Raw genomic sequence first — 16,977 nt, 5'->3', positions numbered from 1 at the left:
CCACATCCCCCCATGTCTAGTAGAGCAGGGCCCCGATCCTGACTGGGACCTCTGGCCACTAGCACAATATAGTTGGAAGAGGTGAGAGGCGCTATATCCTCTTCCATGTTCCCCGAGCCATCCATCCCCCTTCGCTTGCCTGGGCCCTGGCCCCATTTCACCCTTCTCCCAGCTAACAAATGCAGACCCCTCCCAGTTCCTTCTTGGGACTGCAGTGGCCAGAGGCGCTCTGCACACCGCTTAAGCTGGTACTCCTGGAAGATGGTAGGTTTTTCCCTGGCGAGGGTGCAGGGAGAGTCGCCAAGCTGCCCAGGATTGGCTGAGCAGCAGAGAGCGTTACAGTAAGGCCAGTGGGCGCCTAGATATCTGCTACCATTGCTGGGAGCAGAGCACGCGGTGGGGCGTACGGCCCAGGCCAGCATGGGACGCTAAAGGCGGCCTCTGTTCTCTAACCAGCCAGTCCCACGCTCCGTATTGGACAGCTGTGTGCAGGGATGGAGGCCGTGGGCCATAAGAGGGGTGCGCGCAGGTGGGACACCGTACTCATCAGTGCTATGTCGCCCCGATCTCTTCCAGGGCTGAACCCAAAGAACAGAGCCAGAGGGAGAAGCTGGTGATCTCCGAGGACTGTGAGCTCATCACCATCGTGGCTGTGATCCAGGGCCGGCTGGAGGTCACCACGCAGCACGTCTACTTTTACGACTGCAGCAGCGAGAAGGAGGAGACGGAGGAAGGTACCGGAGCTCGCCCATGCCCGCCCGTCTCCTGCCCTGCGTTGCAGCCTCTGATACCAGAGGCTGCCCGCCCCATCCTCTCCCTGCCGTGCTGCTGTCAGATTACTCGTTAATCTCGTTACTAGCATTGCATGAGAGTAGCACCTATTGGCCCATGCTGCTAGGCACTGGATGTCCCTGCCCTGAAGACCTCACGGACGAAGGGGACTCAGGCAGAAGATGGGAAACAGACACGGGGGTTAAGTGACTTGCCCCAGGGCATGCTGGGAGTCTATGGTGCAGCTGGGAATTGAGCCCAGATCTCCTGAGTCCCAGTCCAGTGCCTTAACCTCGAGGCTAGCTTGGCTTGGAGGTTAGCCCAGCGCTGAGCTCAGACCCGAGATGTGACGTGGGGGAGCGGGTGAGGGCTGGCCGCCACCCGGAGCCTGGAAGCCTACGCTGGGTCTCCCCGGTGTGACAATTGCTGGCTGAGATGGGTCAGTGTCTAGGATCAGGGTGGCCCCCGTGGCGCTGGGAGCTGTACACGGAGGTACCTGGGTATAGGATGGGGAGTAACAGCTGGCCTGCCTTCTGCCCTTTCCCCAGGGATCGGTTATGACTTCAAGCGCCCCCTGTCTCAGCTCCGGGAAGTGCACCTCCGCCGTTACAACCTCCGCCGGTCGGCTCTGGAGTTCTTCTTCATCGACCAGGCCAACTACTTTGTCAACTTCAGGAAGAAGGTTCGCCTCTGCTCTCCTAGACAGGGGCCACTACCCAGCCCCGGGAGCCGCCCCCGCTTCTCTTGGGAAGCCAGTGGCACCCTTCCTGGAGTGTTGGTGCCCAGCCCAGACCCCTGGGAGGCGCTGGGCTGCCGATGGGGCTATGTTGGAGACCCAAAGCAAGGTCTTGGCCCCATGTGGTCAGAGCCTGGGGCACGTTGCCATCTGAGGAATCGTGCTCCAGTGACCTGAATTCAAACGGGGCGGGGGGGGGCTTTGATCAGAGTGGGGAATAAGACAGGAAGTCGAGCATCGCTGGTGCAGGAGGCCTGACGCAGGGTGATGGGCAAAGTGGCTCTTCATACAGAGCTTCTAGAGTGGGCGGAGCTCAGCCAGGAGAAGGGTGGTATGGTACTGGGATGGAGGGGGGGGGGTGATCCCGTAGCACTCCCAGCTTTTCCAGCCCCCATCCCCACATGGAGAAATCGGGGGAGCCGCGCCCGGCCAGCGTGTTCCGGAGCCTAGTTAAGAAGGGAATTGCACACGTGTTTGATTTAGGATTGAATTCCTTAGACCGGATCTTTTGCTGATGTAAATCAGCGCGGGGCCCTTGATTTCATTGCTGATATACACCGGGGGGGGCTGGCCCTTGGACGGCTGTCTCTTTCACGTGGTTTGTCCATGTAGGGCCGTCCCAGCCCCTACTGCCCCCCTACTGGAAGAGCAGGCCAGTCTCACGGAGAGGCATGGTTGTCTTTGCTAGAGCAGGGCATCGAGAGAGCTGGATTCTGTCAGCTTCCAGTGTCTGACCGGGGCAAGTCACCGCCCCTCTGTGCCTCAGTTTCCCCATCTGTAAAATGGAGATAGAGCCTGATCCCTCACCCCCTGGGGCAAGTGCTTTGAGGCCCTGGGGGAGAGGTGCTCTAGCAATGCAAAGCCTTGTTCCAGGGCAGGCTGGATGCTGGACGTGTGCTCCCCTGAATGCTTCATGCACCTGGTTTTGTCCCTGCAGGTTAGAAATAAGGTGTATTCCTGTATTCTGGGCCTGCGCCCGCCCAACCAGATCTACTTCGGCAGCCGGTCACCCCAGGAGCTGCTGAAGGCCTCAGGACTGACTCAGGTGCCGTTAGCATCTTCTTCCAGCCACCTCCCCCCCGCTTCATCTCTCTCTCCTCGAGAGCGGAGGGTGTCCGTCGGGGCTGCCTCGTAGCCAGGCAGAGTGCCGAGCAAACTCCCCCCAGCCTCCCGGCTCTGTCAGAGCTCCCGGGGCCCACCCTTCTGTCCCAGCCCTGGGCCCCTGGGAGCAGGGCTTGTCAGCTGTGCCCAGCTGGGTCATGGTTCTGAGATGCATCTGGGCTGGCACTTTATTCAGGGCGTGGTCCGGGCCGTGAGCCCAGCCCTGCAACGGGAGAGGCCCGGCCCTGGCTCGCTGGGAGATCGAGCACTTGGGCTTGGGTCGCTCAGGGTGTCGCAGGGGGAAAGTGAGTGCCGCCCCCTGCGGGATCACACTCCCGGTGCGGGTCATCGTGATCCAGGGCAGAGTGGGCACCTGAGGGGTTAAATAGCCCGAGGGGGAGCCCAGGTGTGGGCTGCTGCTAGCATGGCCTCCCGCAGGTGCAGGCCACTGGGGTGTGACGGCGGGGTGGGGAGAATCCATTGGGTGAGTTTCCCTGGGGAAGCCTGACTTTCTAGCAGCCTGTGTCTGTGCTGCTCCCCGAGAGGGTCCTCCCCCACCCCCAGCGTGGTGACTCCCATCCCCCTCCCTGCAGAGTCTGCTCCGGGCTTGCCCTGTATGGGTGGGTGGCAGGGGGCTTGGGCTGACCCATGGGATGGGTGAGAGGGGGCCTTGGGCCGGCCCTATGGGGTGTCCCGTTTTCTCTTTTGGAAAATATGGTCACCCTATGCCAGCCCCCCATGCAGCGACTCCCATCCCGCTCATCCAGCCAGGGCTGCCCCCCCCTGCCCCTGCCGTCCGCAGAGCCTGTTTCAGCTCCGCCATGTCTGTTTCAGAAATGGGTCTACAGGGAGATCTCCAACTTCGAGTACCTGATGCAGCTGAACACGATCGCGGGGCGCACCTACAACGACCTGTCGCAGTACCCCGTGGTGAGCATGCCCGCCGGGCCCTTCCCCTCAGCCTTCCTCCGCCCAGAGCCGCGGTCAGCGGTCTGTCCTGGGGCCGGCGGGCGAACGGAGACGGGGTGCTCAGAGTGCCCCCGCGACATTCCTTCCAGGGTAGTCGTCTGGTCTCCACACTCCCTCCCTGGGCCAGCAGCGTGGCCTCGGCCCGAGTCCGGCTCTCACTAGCCTGGTGACAGGTTATTCGCCAGCCACCCTTCACGTTGCAGGGACGCTCCCTGTGTGCTTTCCACAGGGTTATGAAGGGATTGGTCGAGGCGTTAATGATTGGCTAACGAAGCGCGATAGAGCCCAGCGGGTGCTAGGTCTCTCCCAGCCCTCTCTAGCACCCGGTGGTGCTGCTGACCACCTGTACTACGCCTGCATTGATCGGTCCTGTCAGAACCCTTTAGATCACAGCTGCGGTGGGGTGGCATCTACAGGCCAGCCGGGTGGGGGCGTCTTTGCGCTAGGGGCTGTACGAACCTATAGATATGACCAGGCCTCTCCAAGGACCTTACCTGCTGTGGGGGAGAGAGTAAAATTAGAGCTGCCCAGCCTCACCCCCTTGTAATGCAGAGCTCAGCCCTAGAAGATCAGGGTTGGAAGGGACCTCAGGAGGTATCTAGTCCCACCCCCTGCTCAAAGGAGAACCAATGCCCAACTAAATCATCCCAGCCAGGGCTTTGTCAAGCCTGCCCTTAAAAACCTCTAAGGAAGGAGATTCCACCACCTCCCTAGGTAATCCATTCCAGTGCTTCACCACCCTCCTAGTGACAAAGTTTTTCCTAATATCCAACCTAAACCTCCCCCACTGCAACTTGAGACCGTTACTCCTTGTTCTGTCATCTGGTACCACTGAGAACAGTCTAGATCCATCCTCTTTGGAACTCCCTTTCAGGTAGTTGAAAGCAGCTATCAAATCCCCCTCATTCTTCTCTTCTGGAGACTAAACAATCCCAGTTCCCTCAGCCTCTCCTTATAAGTCATGTGCTCCAGCCCCCTAATCATTTTTGTTGTCCTCCACTGGACTCTTTCCAATTTTTCCACATCCTCCTTATAATGTGGGAGGGGCCAAAACTGGACGCAATACTCCAGATGAGGCCTCACCAATGCCGAATAGAGGGTATGATCACGTCCCTTGATCTGCTGGCAATGCTCCTACTTATAGTGTCCTCCTAGCTCTCCCAGTGGATCGAGAATGTCTTCCCCTGTAAGAGTCTGGAAGGCCCAATGGGCCAACCCAGCCCGCCCCAGAAGCACGGCTGCTAACACTAGCCCTGTGCTCCTGGGGAAAACTGCCCATTCTGCCACTCCCCTGTTGTCTCTCTGGCTGTGGGCGGCACTAGGGTTTGAAAGCCCCGCGACAGGCCGGGCCGGGTAAGGAGTTAGCAGGCATCTGACTGGCCTCTCTCCTCCGTAGTTCCCTTGGATCCTGCAGGACTACGTCTCCGAGACGCTGGACCTGAGCGACCCGGACGTGTTCCGGGATCTCTCCAAACCCATCGGGGTGGCCAACGAGAGACACGCCAAGGACGTGAAGGAGAAGTGAGTGCACGTCCCGGGTTCTGGGACTGGCGGCTGGGGAGAGGGGCTGACATCGGAGCGTCACAGTGGCCGGCGAGAGCCGGCGGTGTGCCCTGGATGTAGTAGTCTGACCCCAGCACGTGGGGTAGCGAAGGCCTAGAGACCGGGGTGGCTGGCAGATCGCTGATGCCTCCCATTCCCATTTGCTCTGTGGAGACGGAGCAATCGTCTCATGCCTAGAAAAGGCCGAGAGGTGCGTGGGCAGGGGAGTTCGCCCTGCGCTCTGCTCCATGGCTGGAGAGAGGCCCTGGGTCGCCGAGCAGCAAGGTGGGTGGGGGCATGCTGGGAAGAAGGCTGTGCCCTCTCAGGTGCCAGTCTTCTCTTCCTGATGCAATCGCTCCGGCTACTGCAACACATGCCGGCAAACCAGCCCGGTCAAGGCAAGAGCTGTGTTGCAAGTCACTCCGGCCTCACCGCTGGGATTCCCTTCCTCCTCCTCCTCCTCCTTTCCCCTACCACCGTCTGTGTCTCGGTGGCGCTCTCTGTTCATTCCCCTCCCCTCTCTGTCCCCAGGTACGAGAGTTTTGAGGACCCCACGGGCATGATCGACAAGTTTCACTACGGCACACACTACTCCAACGCGGCGGGCGTCATGCACTACATGATCCGGACCGAGCCCTTCACCACCCTTCACATCCAGTTGCAGAGCGGCCGGTGAGTCCCGGGGCTGGGCTAGCACCGGCGTGGCAAGACGGTCCTGCTCGCTTCTCCAGGCCCTGCTAACGCAGGATCGCCACCTCCCCTCGCGCTCGTTCTAACTGTCCCCTGGGAGACTGATCCATAGCCTGAGCGCTCGCTGGTGGGGGAATCCTTTCCCGTGGCTCGTTCTTAAATGTTCCTTGCGTCCGAATGAGGGAGGAGCCTCTTCCCTACCTTCTGTGTGTCTGTGCAAGGAAGTGTGGCCTAGTGAATAGATCTCCAGGCTCAGGAGAGCTGGGTTTTATTCCTAGCTCTGCTGGTGACCTTGGGCAAGTCGCTTCCCGGTGCTGTGCCTCAGTTTCCCCAGCTGTACAGTGGGGATGGTGCCTCTGTGAAGCGCTTGGAGATCTGCTGATGAAAGCGCTAGATATTCTTTATTAGTGCCGTAGAGCCGATTCTGAGCCTGGCCTCTGAGTTGATAAAGCAGGAAGAGGGTTTGGCCGGCCCTGTATCCCACTGTGGCTGGGTGACTCAGGAGCGTTATCCGGCACAAAGAAGGCGAGAGGGCTAGGGACACAGTGATTTGACTGACGAGGCTGATTTCTTCAGACCATACGGTAAACCTGGGAGCTCGCTGGAAGACAGGAAAATCTACGCGATATTGATTGTATTGCTCTAGTGCCTAGAAACCCCCACCGAGATCAGGGGTCTGTGGTGCTTGGTGCTGGACAGGTAGCTAGCAAGAGACAGTCAGGCCCCTTCCGTCTTCGAGCTAGGGAGCTGCGGCACAGACACGCGAAGGGTCAGTGGTGGAGCTGAGTTCAGGTCCCGGTTCTTCTGAATGCCAGCCCAGTGCCTTAGCCACTAGACCAAGCCTCACTCTCTTGCCAACCCCTCTTGCCGGCAGGTTTGACTGCTCGGACCGCCAGTTTCACTCGGTGCCCGCGGCCTGGCAGGCGCGCATGGAGAACCCGGTGGACGTGAAGGAGCTGATCCCGGAGTTCTTCTATTTCACCGACTTCCTGGAGAACCAGAACGGTAACGGGAGCTCCTGGGGCAGTGCGGCACGGCTGGCCAGAGTGCCCTGCGTCTAGAGCCGGGGGAGAGAGGCACGGTGGGGTTGGCATGGGGAGGTGTCTACTTGGGTCCTCCATTTAAGGGGCAGGATGCGTTCTTTGACTCTAGTTGATCTCTCGCGATCGTCGCAATGACTCTCAGTCCTTGTCTCTAGCCACTGGGCATGCTGGCGCCCGGGCTCACTGGCTCATGCAGGGTGGAGTGCCCAAGCCAGCGGGGGCTGGAGCATGTTGGGTGCCCCAGGGCTCTGTGCGCATCGTTACTGGGCTCTAGACAGAGCTGGGATGCAGGCTGAGCTCCGGGGGAGCTAATTTCGTCCTGCATGGAGCTGGTGCCTGGCAGACGTGCCACGGCTGGCTCGTGATCTCCTGGGATCCTCGGGGTTCCCCGCCCTGCTTGGTTATAGCATCGGGCAGCAAGGTTATAGCATCCAACATGAGCCGGTGTTGGCCCCGGGGCTGGGGGGCCGTTGATCGGACCCTGTGCTGAGGGATGGTGAGCCACTCTGCTGTGTCACCTTCCCTAGGGTTCGACCTGGGCTGTCTGCAGATGTCGAACGACCAGGTGAATGACGTTGTCCTCCCGAAGTGGGCCAAATCCCCGGAGGATTTCGTCCACAAGCACCGGAAAGCGCTGGTAAGTGGGCAGGGGGCTCCGCCCAGCCCGCGAAGCCGTCACCTGGCCTGCCAAACTCACTGCTCCCCCAGCTTGTAGGGCGGGGGCCTGGGGTTCCCTTAGAGGCGGCCCAGAAAGACTGGGGCGTCCCCAGCCTTGTGTGTCCCCGTGGTGCCGAACGTCCCCGTTTTCTCTCCCTGGAACAGGAGTCGGAGCACGTGTCTGCCCACCTCCACGAGTGGATCGACCTGATCTTCGGATACAAGCAGAGGGGCCCGGCCGCTGTGGAGGCGCTCAATGTCTTCTATTACTGCACGTACGAGGGTAAGAGGCACCGGCCAGGCAGGGCGGTTCCCTGGTGAGCGCCTGTCACTCACAGCACCCCCCTCTCTTGCTCCCCATGTTAGCTTATAAGAAGCACACAGGATCTTTTTTAGGGGATAAGGCAAATCGCCGCGTTTATTAAGAATACGGTAGGAAAGCAGCTAGCATATGCTCACATAAACACACACACTGCCTTGCCAGTCCATGTTCTAGTTACCAGTTCAGGGTCCGGATCAATCTACCGGCCAGCTGGATGGATCACAGGTAGGGAGGAGCCGGGTTCTGTCTGTCACGACGCGATGATCCGGGGGAAGCCTTGGCAGGACGAACCCAAAGCCCCTCGACTCTCTCCTCTCTTTTATAGCAATGAATCCTCAGGTACGCCTATGAACCCTGCTGTGTCATGCTTGAATTATTGATCACAAACTAGTTGTTTTCGCAGTTTCTTTTTCATCATTAGCATGTGGTTTTCACAGCTATTTTCCAGTTCCTTATTTCGTATCCTGTTCTTAATTTCGGGCGGATGCCCTTGCACTTTAGGGTCGTCGCTCTGCACTCTTCTCCAGCCATCAGGGTCTCAGGATGATGACGCTGACATCTTGTTTCTTCACCCCCCTTTTGTAGTTTACTGGCGTGTTTTTTATTTATTTATTTACATTTCACACATACTTATTCACCCACAGAACAGGACAATAATTTCAAAAACCAACTTTTCACAGAACAAAACAATTCTGTCAAGGCAGAGCAGCGCAATCTCCAATGTTACTAAATGAGTATAAAACATTGATGTATAAACTTACATTAAACCAATTTCATCAAGTAACCTTATTCTAAAGGACAAAACAATTTCATCCCCAAATCCATGTTACCAGCACTGGAATGGGTTCTCTAGGGAGGTGGTGGAATCTCCTTCTTTAGAGGTTAAGGCCTGGCTTGACAAAGCCCTGGCTGGGATGATTTAGTTGGGGTTGGTCCTGCTTTGAGCAGGGGGTTGGACTAGATGACCTCCTGAGGTCCCTTCCAACCCTGATATTCTACGATTCTATGATACACCCAGGGGCCGTGGACCTGGACGCCATTGCTGACGAGACGCAGAGGAAGGCTTTGGAAGGCATCATCAGCAACTTTGGGCAGACCCCCTGCCAGCTGCTCAAGGTATTGGGAGCCGGAGAGGGCGCACCCAGCTAACCCCCGGGGAGGGGAAGGTGGGGATCCCCCAACAGGCCCTGAGAGCAGAGCTCTGCTCCCTCAGCCAGGGCTTAGGTCCATGTACGGCGACCCCCCACCCCTGGGTTCTTTTGCCCTCTGCTTCCTCTCTCTTCCCGGGAGGCTGGGCTCTGGGATCTCGCTCAGGGCAAGGATCTGGCACCTCCTGACTCGCTGGTGTCTCCCCCGTCCCCGGCAGGAACCTCACCCAGTGCGCCTCTCGGCCGAAAACGCCGCCAGGAGGCTGGCCCGGCTCGACACGTACTCCCCCAACGTCTTCGAGAACCTCGACCAGCTCAAGTCCTTCTTCGTCGAGGTGAGAGCTCTCCTCGCCGCTGGGCTCCGAGAGCGGGGCTGGCCAGAACTGCGGGCCCTGCCCGGGAGCGCTTACGAGGGAATCCTCCCACGTGCTGGGGAGGGAGGGAGGGGCGCGTGAGGAAAGGTAGGGGGGCGAATGATGGGGTGGCAATGGCCAGAGGGGGAGGTATGGGGTGAGGGAGGACACGGGTTCCAGAGAGACCATGCGGTTACCTAGCTCTTTGGGGCAGGGACTCTCTGGTGTGTCTGTCCAGCGACTAGCACGACCTTGTCCTGGTCCGTGACTGGGGCACCGAGGCCCTACAAACACCCGATAATGCCCAGCGCTAACGCAACGTGCGCGTGCCGGCGAGGCCGTGGCAGTGCATAGCCCCCGAGCTGCCTTCTAGCAACACCAGAGCTCTCTCTTCTCTCCTGCAGGGGATCAGCGATGGGGTCCCGCTGGTGCAGGCTGTGGTCCCCAAGAACCAGGCCCATTCCTTCATCACGCAGGGCTCCCCAGACGTGCTGGTGAGTACCTTTGGGGGCATGGCATGGCTTGTTGGCTGGGAATTCGGGGGGAGGGGGCTCTCAGCTCGGTGCGTCTGTAGCCCCCCAGCCGGTACCTATCGGAGCACCTCTGCTATCCATTCATTTTATCCTCCCAGCCCCCGTGCACTCAAGGCAGCCGATTGCCAGTTCACAGGGCCAGGGTAGAGGCACAGAGCCATTGAAGGGACTTGCCTAAGGCCACGCGGAGGGTCAGAGGCAGAACTGGCCACCGGGTCTCCTGGGTCTCCGCTCGGGGACCTTAACCGCAAGCCCGGCCTTCCAACTTCCAGCCCTTGGCTGGGGAAACTAAAGCTCCCTCCCGCAGCTGACGACGAAGCACAAGGGCTGAGCAGGTGTTGGCTCCGGCTGTTCCCGAGAGCACTAGCTAACCTCTGGCTTATTACATGGAGAGAGAAGGGATCTGTCCTGCACGCATGCAGTGATTTGCCTCGGTTGCAGTAGCTAGGTAGGGTCAGGCCCGGTTGGTACTTGGCTCGGACACCCCGGAATCACCCAGCATGATAGGGGTGGCCATACCGCTGCCGTCATTGGTGCTGCGGGGAAGGCGGGGGCACCTTTCGAACAAGCCGTAAAACCGAGGTCCTGACCGGCCACGGCCTTCCCGTGCCCCAAGAGTGGGTCTGTAACCCCGGGGGCTGCGCACTCTGCGTTCTCCTGCTAGCATCCCTCTCCTTGCCTAGGTCACGGTGAGCGCCAACGGCCTGCTGGGAACCCACGGCTGGCTGCCCTACGACAAAAACATCTCCAACTACTTCAGCTTCACCAAAGACCCCACCGTCTCCAACGCAAAGTGAGTCCTCTTGGCGGGGAGCCCCGTTACCGGATCCCTCCCTGACTCCTGCCACTCAGTGCCCCGACGCGGAGTCCCCGGAGGCTTTGTCCAGTCCGGTTTTAGGTGGCCTCCACCCCTCCCCTGGCCAGTAGGCACGCTCCTCCGGTTGTCACCCTACGGCGTCCTTTGCACAACGTTATCCCACCTCTTCCAGCTGCCCCCTAGAGGAGCTGGCTCCAAACCCTCCCTGACCGGCGGCCTGCTCCCTGGCCCCCGGCCAAGCTGTGCATGCCTATTCCTGGTATTCGCCTCCCAAGGGCCAGTCCTCGTAGCCCTTTGGCCAGTTCTGTTGCTCTTAGCTAATTGGGAGGGAACGGAGCAGTCTTCTGGCCGTAGGGCACCCCGGCGGAGTGCCTTGGCTGGGTCACCTCCCTGCTCTGGGACCTGGGGCAGCCCCAAATGCCTTCTCTGGACACAGGATTGCAGGTGATTCACTGCCCCCTTCCGGGTCCTACTTGTATCCTCCACCTTGCCTGTGCCAGCCGGGGCTCCCGTGCCCCCTCTCCCGCAAGCCCCGGCCCTCTGTCCTCCCCATGACCCCCCACCACGCTGGCTGCCGTTGCAATCCGCTGACGACGTGGTGGAGAGTTCCCGGGAGCCAAAGCGCAGGCGGCTCTCAGGGGCGATGCTCCATAGCCATGCGCTCTCATCTCCTCCACAGAGCCCAGCGCTTCCTCTCCGGCCCCTTCGCCCCGGGGGTGGAGGTGTCCTCGAAGACACTGACCGTCTCTCCCGACGGGAAGCTCCTCTTCAGCGGGGGGCACTGGGACAACAGCCTGCGTGTCACGTCGCTGAGCAAAGGGAAGGTCGTCGGGCACATCACCAGGCACATAGGTATGGGACCCGGGCGGGCTGGCACGGGGGGTAACCCGATGCGGGGCACGTGGGCCGGAGGGACTCACATCCTGCCAAAGTCCTGTGTCCCGTCCCCCCAATGCACCTCCACCCTGGCCTGCAGCCCCCCAACTGTTCCACCCCGTGCCTAGCTGATCAACCGTGGCATGACTTACGGGGGCGCTAGGAAGACACTGGCAAACTCTCGACGCTTCGGGCCAGCCAGGGCCCCGAAGCCACCCCTTGCTCTTTGTGGCTCATCTCTGTGACCTGGTGCTTTGGGGGGAGGAGTTACCTGCCCGTAGGACCAGGTGGGGTTGAAATGAGCCATGCTGCTCACCCTGCGGTCACTAACTTCCACCCCCCTACGGAGTGCCTGGTGGGCTCTGCCCCACAGCCCCCCTCTCGGGTGTGGAGTCTCCAGCGAAGGGGACCCATGAGATCCCAGCCCCAACTCAGAGCCCCAGGGAAACAGGGTGGGGATCGGCATCGTGGGGCGCTGGGGTCGGCGTCTCGGAAGCAACGTCTCCTCTTCCCCTCCTTGCAGATGTGGTCACCTGCCTGGCGCTCGATCTGTGCGGAATCTACCTCATTTCAGGCTCCCGGGATACCACCTGCATGGTCTGGCAGGTCCTGCAGCAGGTGAGGGGGAGACCGGCTCCGGCCGGGCGTGCTCCACTCAGTAGCTCGGGGCTGGGGTCCGAGGAGGCTTCTGGGTGGTTGGGAACTTCCTGGCAAGGCACTTGTGTGACTCTTGGGCTCGGTAGGGGAGAGGGCAGATCCCCAGCGTGTTTCGCTCCTGGGCTAGGAGGCACCATTCTGTAGGTCCGAGGACGCGCTGGCAGCAGGGCTACCCCCATGTCTCTTCAAAGGTTTTCAGGATCCTTTTGTGTGCATTTGGTTGACTTGATGCTGATTGGCTGGTAGGAGTGGTACTGCGCCCCCCACACCCAGCTCTGCCAATGCCCCTCATTCCTGGCCTACAGCCCTTGCCATGCCAGCCCTGGGTCCAGTGCCTCCTGCCATGCCAGCCCTGGGTCCAGTGCCTCCTGCCATGCCAGCCCTGGGCCTCCCCACACAGCTCTTCCAGTGCCCCTCACTCCTGGCCCACAGCACCAGCCTTTGGCCCCCCACACCCAGCTCTACCCAATGCCAGTTCCTCGCACTCCTGGTCCAACCCTGTGCCGAGCAGCAATTGCTCCATCATACCAGCTTCTGTGGCAGTTCTGTGCTGGGGCCAGTTGCCTTCTGGAGACGAGGACAGGAACTTACCCAGTTCAGCCTGCCCCGCTGGAAGGGCTCTGAGCTCTGCTCCCCTAACGCGTCGGCCTCGCTGCCACGTGGCTGGGGCTTCTCCTGAGCTGTCATGGCAAATGTGGCTGTGGTTACTTCTCCAGCCTCGCTCAGCCCCTCGGGCTTTGCAAGCAGCACCGGCGGCTTCGCACGGTGATTCCAAACGCTTCCCATCCCCAGCATCTGTCCCCTCGGCTCCGTTTCCTCTGGGCCTTTCCAGGCCAGATCCTGCGCCGCTCTAAGCGGCGACAGCTCCACTGCGGGGCCGAGACTGGCTCAGGATCTGGCCCACGGACCCTGGTTTCTCTCTCCAGGGTGGGTTTTCCAGTGGCCTGGCTCCCAAACCTGTCCAAGTCCTGTACGGTCACGACGCCGAGGTGACGTGCGTCGCCATCAGCACCGAGCTGGACATGGCCGTGTCGGGGTCGAAGGTGAGGATGCGTCACGGTGCGCGGGGGGGCGGAAGGCGTCAATGTTAGGAGTTTGCTGGTGCCCGTTAGATTTTAAAGCCGAACTCCAACCTACTAGATGTGCCAGTTGGCTAAGTGCTGTAGCTAGTATTGGAGTCCAGCGCGTGTTCACGTCCTCATTTAACGCTGGGCTCTTTTCAGATCCGCTCTTCACTTGAACAATATTTCTCAAGTCAGGACACATTACCAATCAGCAGTGTATTAATTGATCCAGAACCAGATTAACATACCCAGCAGTTCACCACTCACATGTAGAAGTAACCAATGCTCGTGGGACGAGCCGCACACACCAACACAGTCTTGCAAGCAATTGTCAAAGACTAGGGTTGAGCTCAGCCGTTAAACCAGCAAGATTTATTGCATTTACTTATGAGCATCGTTTCTTAGTACCTAACACCCTGCCAGCGTTTCTCCAAGGAGGTCGGGTGCATTTGTCTGTAAGGCAGTTTTGAGTCCCTGCTGTTTGAATGGATTGGTTGCAAAAGGGACAAGTTTAAAATTGCTTTAAGTCTCAGTTCAGATCCCTCTTGGGCCAGTTTGCCCACATTACAAAGGAGAGCATTCGTCTAGCATGAGTTCAACGCCTAACCATGGTTACAGGAGGTCTCCCTAGAGAATGGGCACCTAGCTACTTATATTAAAGAGCAGAAGGGGAAATCCAGTCTGAAATGAAATCTCCCCAATTCTTATCCTCTTAACCCTGGAATATGGAGACTGCCCACAGCCGGTCCCGGCATCCGTTGCACGGGGGATTTGGAAGCTTCCTCGTGGGTTCAGTCAATTCTGGGGGTCCCGTGTGGTGACCTCAGCTTTATGTACTCTGATTTCAGGGCTCCTTGGTGGGGACCACCCTCTGATTTCTAACAGACAGCTGAGTGCTCAGATTCCAGCTCTGTTTCTCTTACGCTTCCATCGATATCCATTAGATGGCGCCGGCGTATAACAAATTTCTTCAGTCCTTTCCCTATCTGAGGCTTTTTTCTGTTTGGTTCTTATCCAGGACCCCATCTCAATATTAGCCCATGTTATTAACTGGGATTTCTCCCTTTTTAAGCCATTTCTGTGGCTAATCCAAACTTATTCCTGTGTTTATATCTTTCAACATTCCTTCTTTTGGTGCCAGACAATTCCTGTTATTTCTAGGCTGCGGTGTGGTGGTTCCCATATGGGTCCCAGGAATTTAGAGCGAGAAGGTGTGGGAGGGAATATCTTTTATTGAGCAAACTTCTGTTGGTGAGTGGGACAAGCTTTTGAGCTACACAGGCCTTGTGCCTCCCACCAATAGAAGCTGGTCCAATACAAGATGTCCTCTCACCCACCTGGTCTCTCTCTTTCTAGTGTCGGTTATTTACGATGAACACCAAAAAATCTTCCAGATTTGATGGACGTACTTAGCTCAGTGATTTGAGCATTGGCCTGCTAAACCCAGGGTTGTGAGTTCAATCCTTAAAGGGGCCATTTAAGGATCTGGGGCAAAATCAGTACTTGGTCCTGCTAGTGAAGGTAGGGGGCTGGACTCGATGACCTATTAAGGTCCCTTCCAGTTCTAGGAGATGGGATATCTCCATTAATAAAATAAATAAGCATTTCATGTTATTTAGAGTTTAGAACATAAGAATGGCCGTACTGGGTCAGACCAAAGGTCCATCCAGCCCAGTATCCTGTCTACCGACAGTGGCCAACGCCAGGTGCCCCAGAGGGAGTGAACCTAACAGGTAATGATCAAGTGATCTCTCTCCTGACATCCATCTCCAGCCTCTGACAAACAGAACAAGAGCTGCTGTCCACACACAGAGAGATGTACAGCAGAACGTCCGAGTTCCGAACACCTCGGGAATGGAGGCTGTTCGTAACTCTGAAACGTTCATAACTCTGAACCAGACACGGTTCTTTCAAAAGTTTACAGCTGAACGTTGACTTAATACAGCCTTGAAACTTTACTATGCAGAAGAAAACTGCTGCTTTCCCTTTATTTTTTTTTAGTAGTTTATGTTTAACACAGCACGCGATTGCTTTTTACCCCCCCTGTCTCCACTGCTGCCTGATTGTGTACTTCCGGTTCCAAATGAGGGGTGTGGTTGATTGGTCAGTTCGGAACGCTGAGGTTCCACTGTAGATCTTACTCACAAGACCAGCAAATGTGCAGCCTCTAATTTGGAGTGAAAGACTCATTGATGGGGCAAAAACAGATTAGCCGCAGTGTGTTTGATTTACAAGGCAAACAAATGGGTAGTTGGTAAGTTGGGGTGAAAATGTGGCTTTGATTTCTTAGAGCAAACTGCCTGTTACCCCATTTGACCTTCAGTCTTACACAGCAAATTATTTCTCATTCGGTTAACTCCCAGCTTCCCCACCTACCTCGTGGCCTATTGCACAGTGAGCGGATCGTTTTGCATAGGAAATCAGGTGTCATCCTGGCTTTGGAGTGGCTTGTAGCTAAGTCAAGAGGGAGAAAAAAGGTTTTATGCACCTAGGCAAAAATCTCTCCATTTGCATATGGTCACTTTGCCATTTTAACGTCTCTTCCTGGGGAGACGATCCATAGGTGCTGGAGCTAGGGGTGCTGGGCTTGAAGTGGTTTCCTGTCGGTCATGCCAGCTCCACCCCGCCATTGTCCTGGAGCTCGCCACACCTGGCAGTCCAGCTTTGGGGGTGTTTGGCTTGCTACCCCATTCTCAGGACCCCTCTTCATGGGAGGGCCGGAGAGAGAGCATGCACCAACAGGAAACATGCCCAGCATAGATGAGGTGGAGACTTTAGCCAGATGAAAGGGCAATGGCTCATCTGTGTCGCCCACCTAGCTTTTGGGCGTCCTCATGAAAGGCTCAGGGCAGGTGGAGAATAATGCTAGGGTTTTCAGAGGCCTATGGGAATTAGACACTGAGGGCCCATTCACGGTAAATGGGAGCAAAGCACCCTGTTGCCATGGTGACAACCGAAAGGCCTTCTCGTTGTGGCAGGACGGCACCATCATCGTCCACACCATCCGCCGGGGCCAGTTCATGAAGTCCATCAAGCCCCCCTGTGAGAGCTCGCTGCCCGCCACTGTCTCAAACCTCGCCGTGGGCCTGGAGGGCCAGATCATCGTCCAGACCACCGTGGCGGGGAGATCCTCCCTGAAGGTGAGTGGGCCGGGACCCGTGGGCCCAGCAGCAATGCAGGGGCAAGCATGGCCTTTCCCTATGGGACGCTGGGGGCAAGGACGGGCGCCTCGGACACGCTCCGAAACCCAGCAGGGAAGGGACGGTAACTCCACCCTGCTGTGGTGATGGCACCGTGCCTCGGAGCAGATCATCAGCAGCCAGATTCCGATCCCAAATAAACCTAGCTGGGGACTTATCCCTGTCTAGGAACAACCCATCCACCACCCGGCAGGAGGCGCTGTCCCGTTTCTCCTCCCCCCCCAACACACAAATACACACAGCTTTTCCACTTTACTCCTGCGGGAATTCTGCACCAAAAAATAAAAAATTCTGCACACCATATTTTAAAATTCTGCATATTTTATTTGTCAAAATAACACAAAATAATCACACCGGTTTCAATTATTTGGGTAATTTATTTCAAAATACCTGTCAACAAGTATGTCGATAACAATACAGACAATGAAAAAGATTCAGGGAATGTTTTTTGAAAAAAAGATTCCTTGCTAGGCATGTTAATCCAGAACTCTGTGTAAT

At 57.7% G+C, this 16,977-nt stretch overlaps 1 protein-coding gene across 1 annotated transcript in view; it reads left to right on the top strand.

The window, feature by feature from the left end:
* The window catches only part of NBEAL2 (neurobeachin like 2), a 186,933-nt gene that overhangs the window by 160,961 nt on the left and 8,995 nt on the right, over positions 1 to 16,977 (top strand). Inside the window, 17 exon segments of the mRNA XM_034759758.1 lie at positions 577 to 734; positions 1,320 to 1,453; positions 2,445 to 2,552; positions 3,443 to 3,538; positions 4,974 to 5,098; positions 5,651 to 5,791; positions 6,684 to 6,814; positions 7,380 to 7,489; positions 7,675 to 7,792; positions 8,850 to 8,947; positions 9,198 to 9,314; positions 9,737 to 9,826; positions 10,549 to 10,658; positions 11,362 to 11,534; positions 12,082 to 12,176; positions 13,142 to 13,258; positions 16,258 to 16,419. Of these exon segments, the coding sequence (XP_034615649.1) occupies positions 577 to 734; positions 1,320 to 1,453; positions 2,445 to 2,552; positions 3,443 to 3,538; positions 4,974 to 5,098; positions 5,651 to 5,791; positions 6,684 to 6,814; positions 7,380 to 7,489; positions 7,675 to 7,792; positions 8,850 to 8,947; positions 9,198 to 9,314; positions 9,737 to 9,826; positions 10,549 to 10,658; positions 11,362 to 11,534; positions 12,082 to 12,176; positions 13,142 to 13,258; positions 16,258 to 16,419 (2,083 nt within the window).

The sequence above is a fragment of the Trachemys scripta genome, chromosome 2, assembly GCF_013100865.1.
Source record: "Trachemys scripta elegans isolate TJP31775 chromosome 2, CAS_Tse_1.0, whole genome shotgun sequence".
NCBI lineage: Eukaryota > Metazoa > Chordata > Testudines > Emydidae > Trachemys > Trachemys scripta.
Note: the sequence above shows the minus strand (reverse complement) of the source record. Positions and strands in the feature narration are given on the sequence as shown.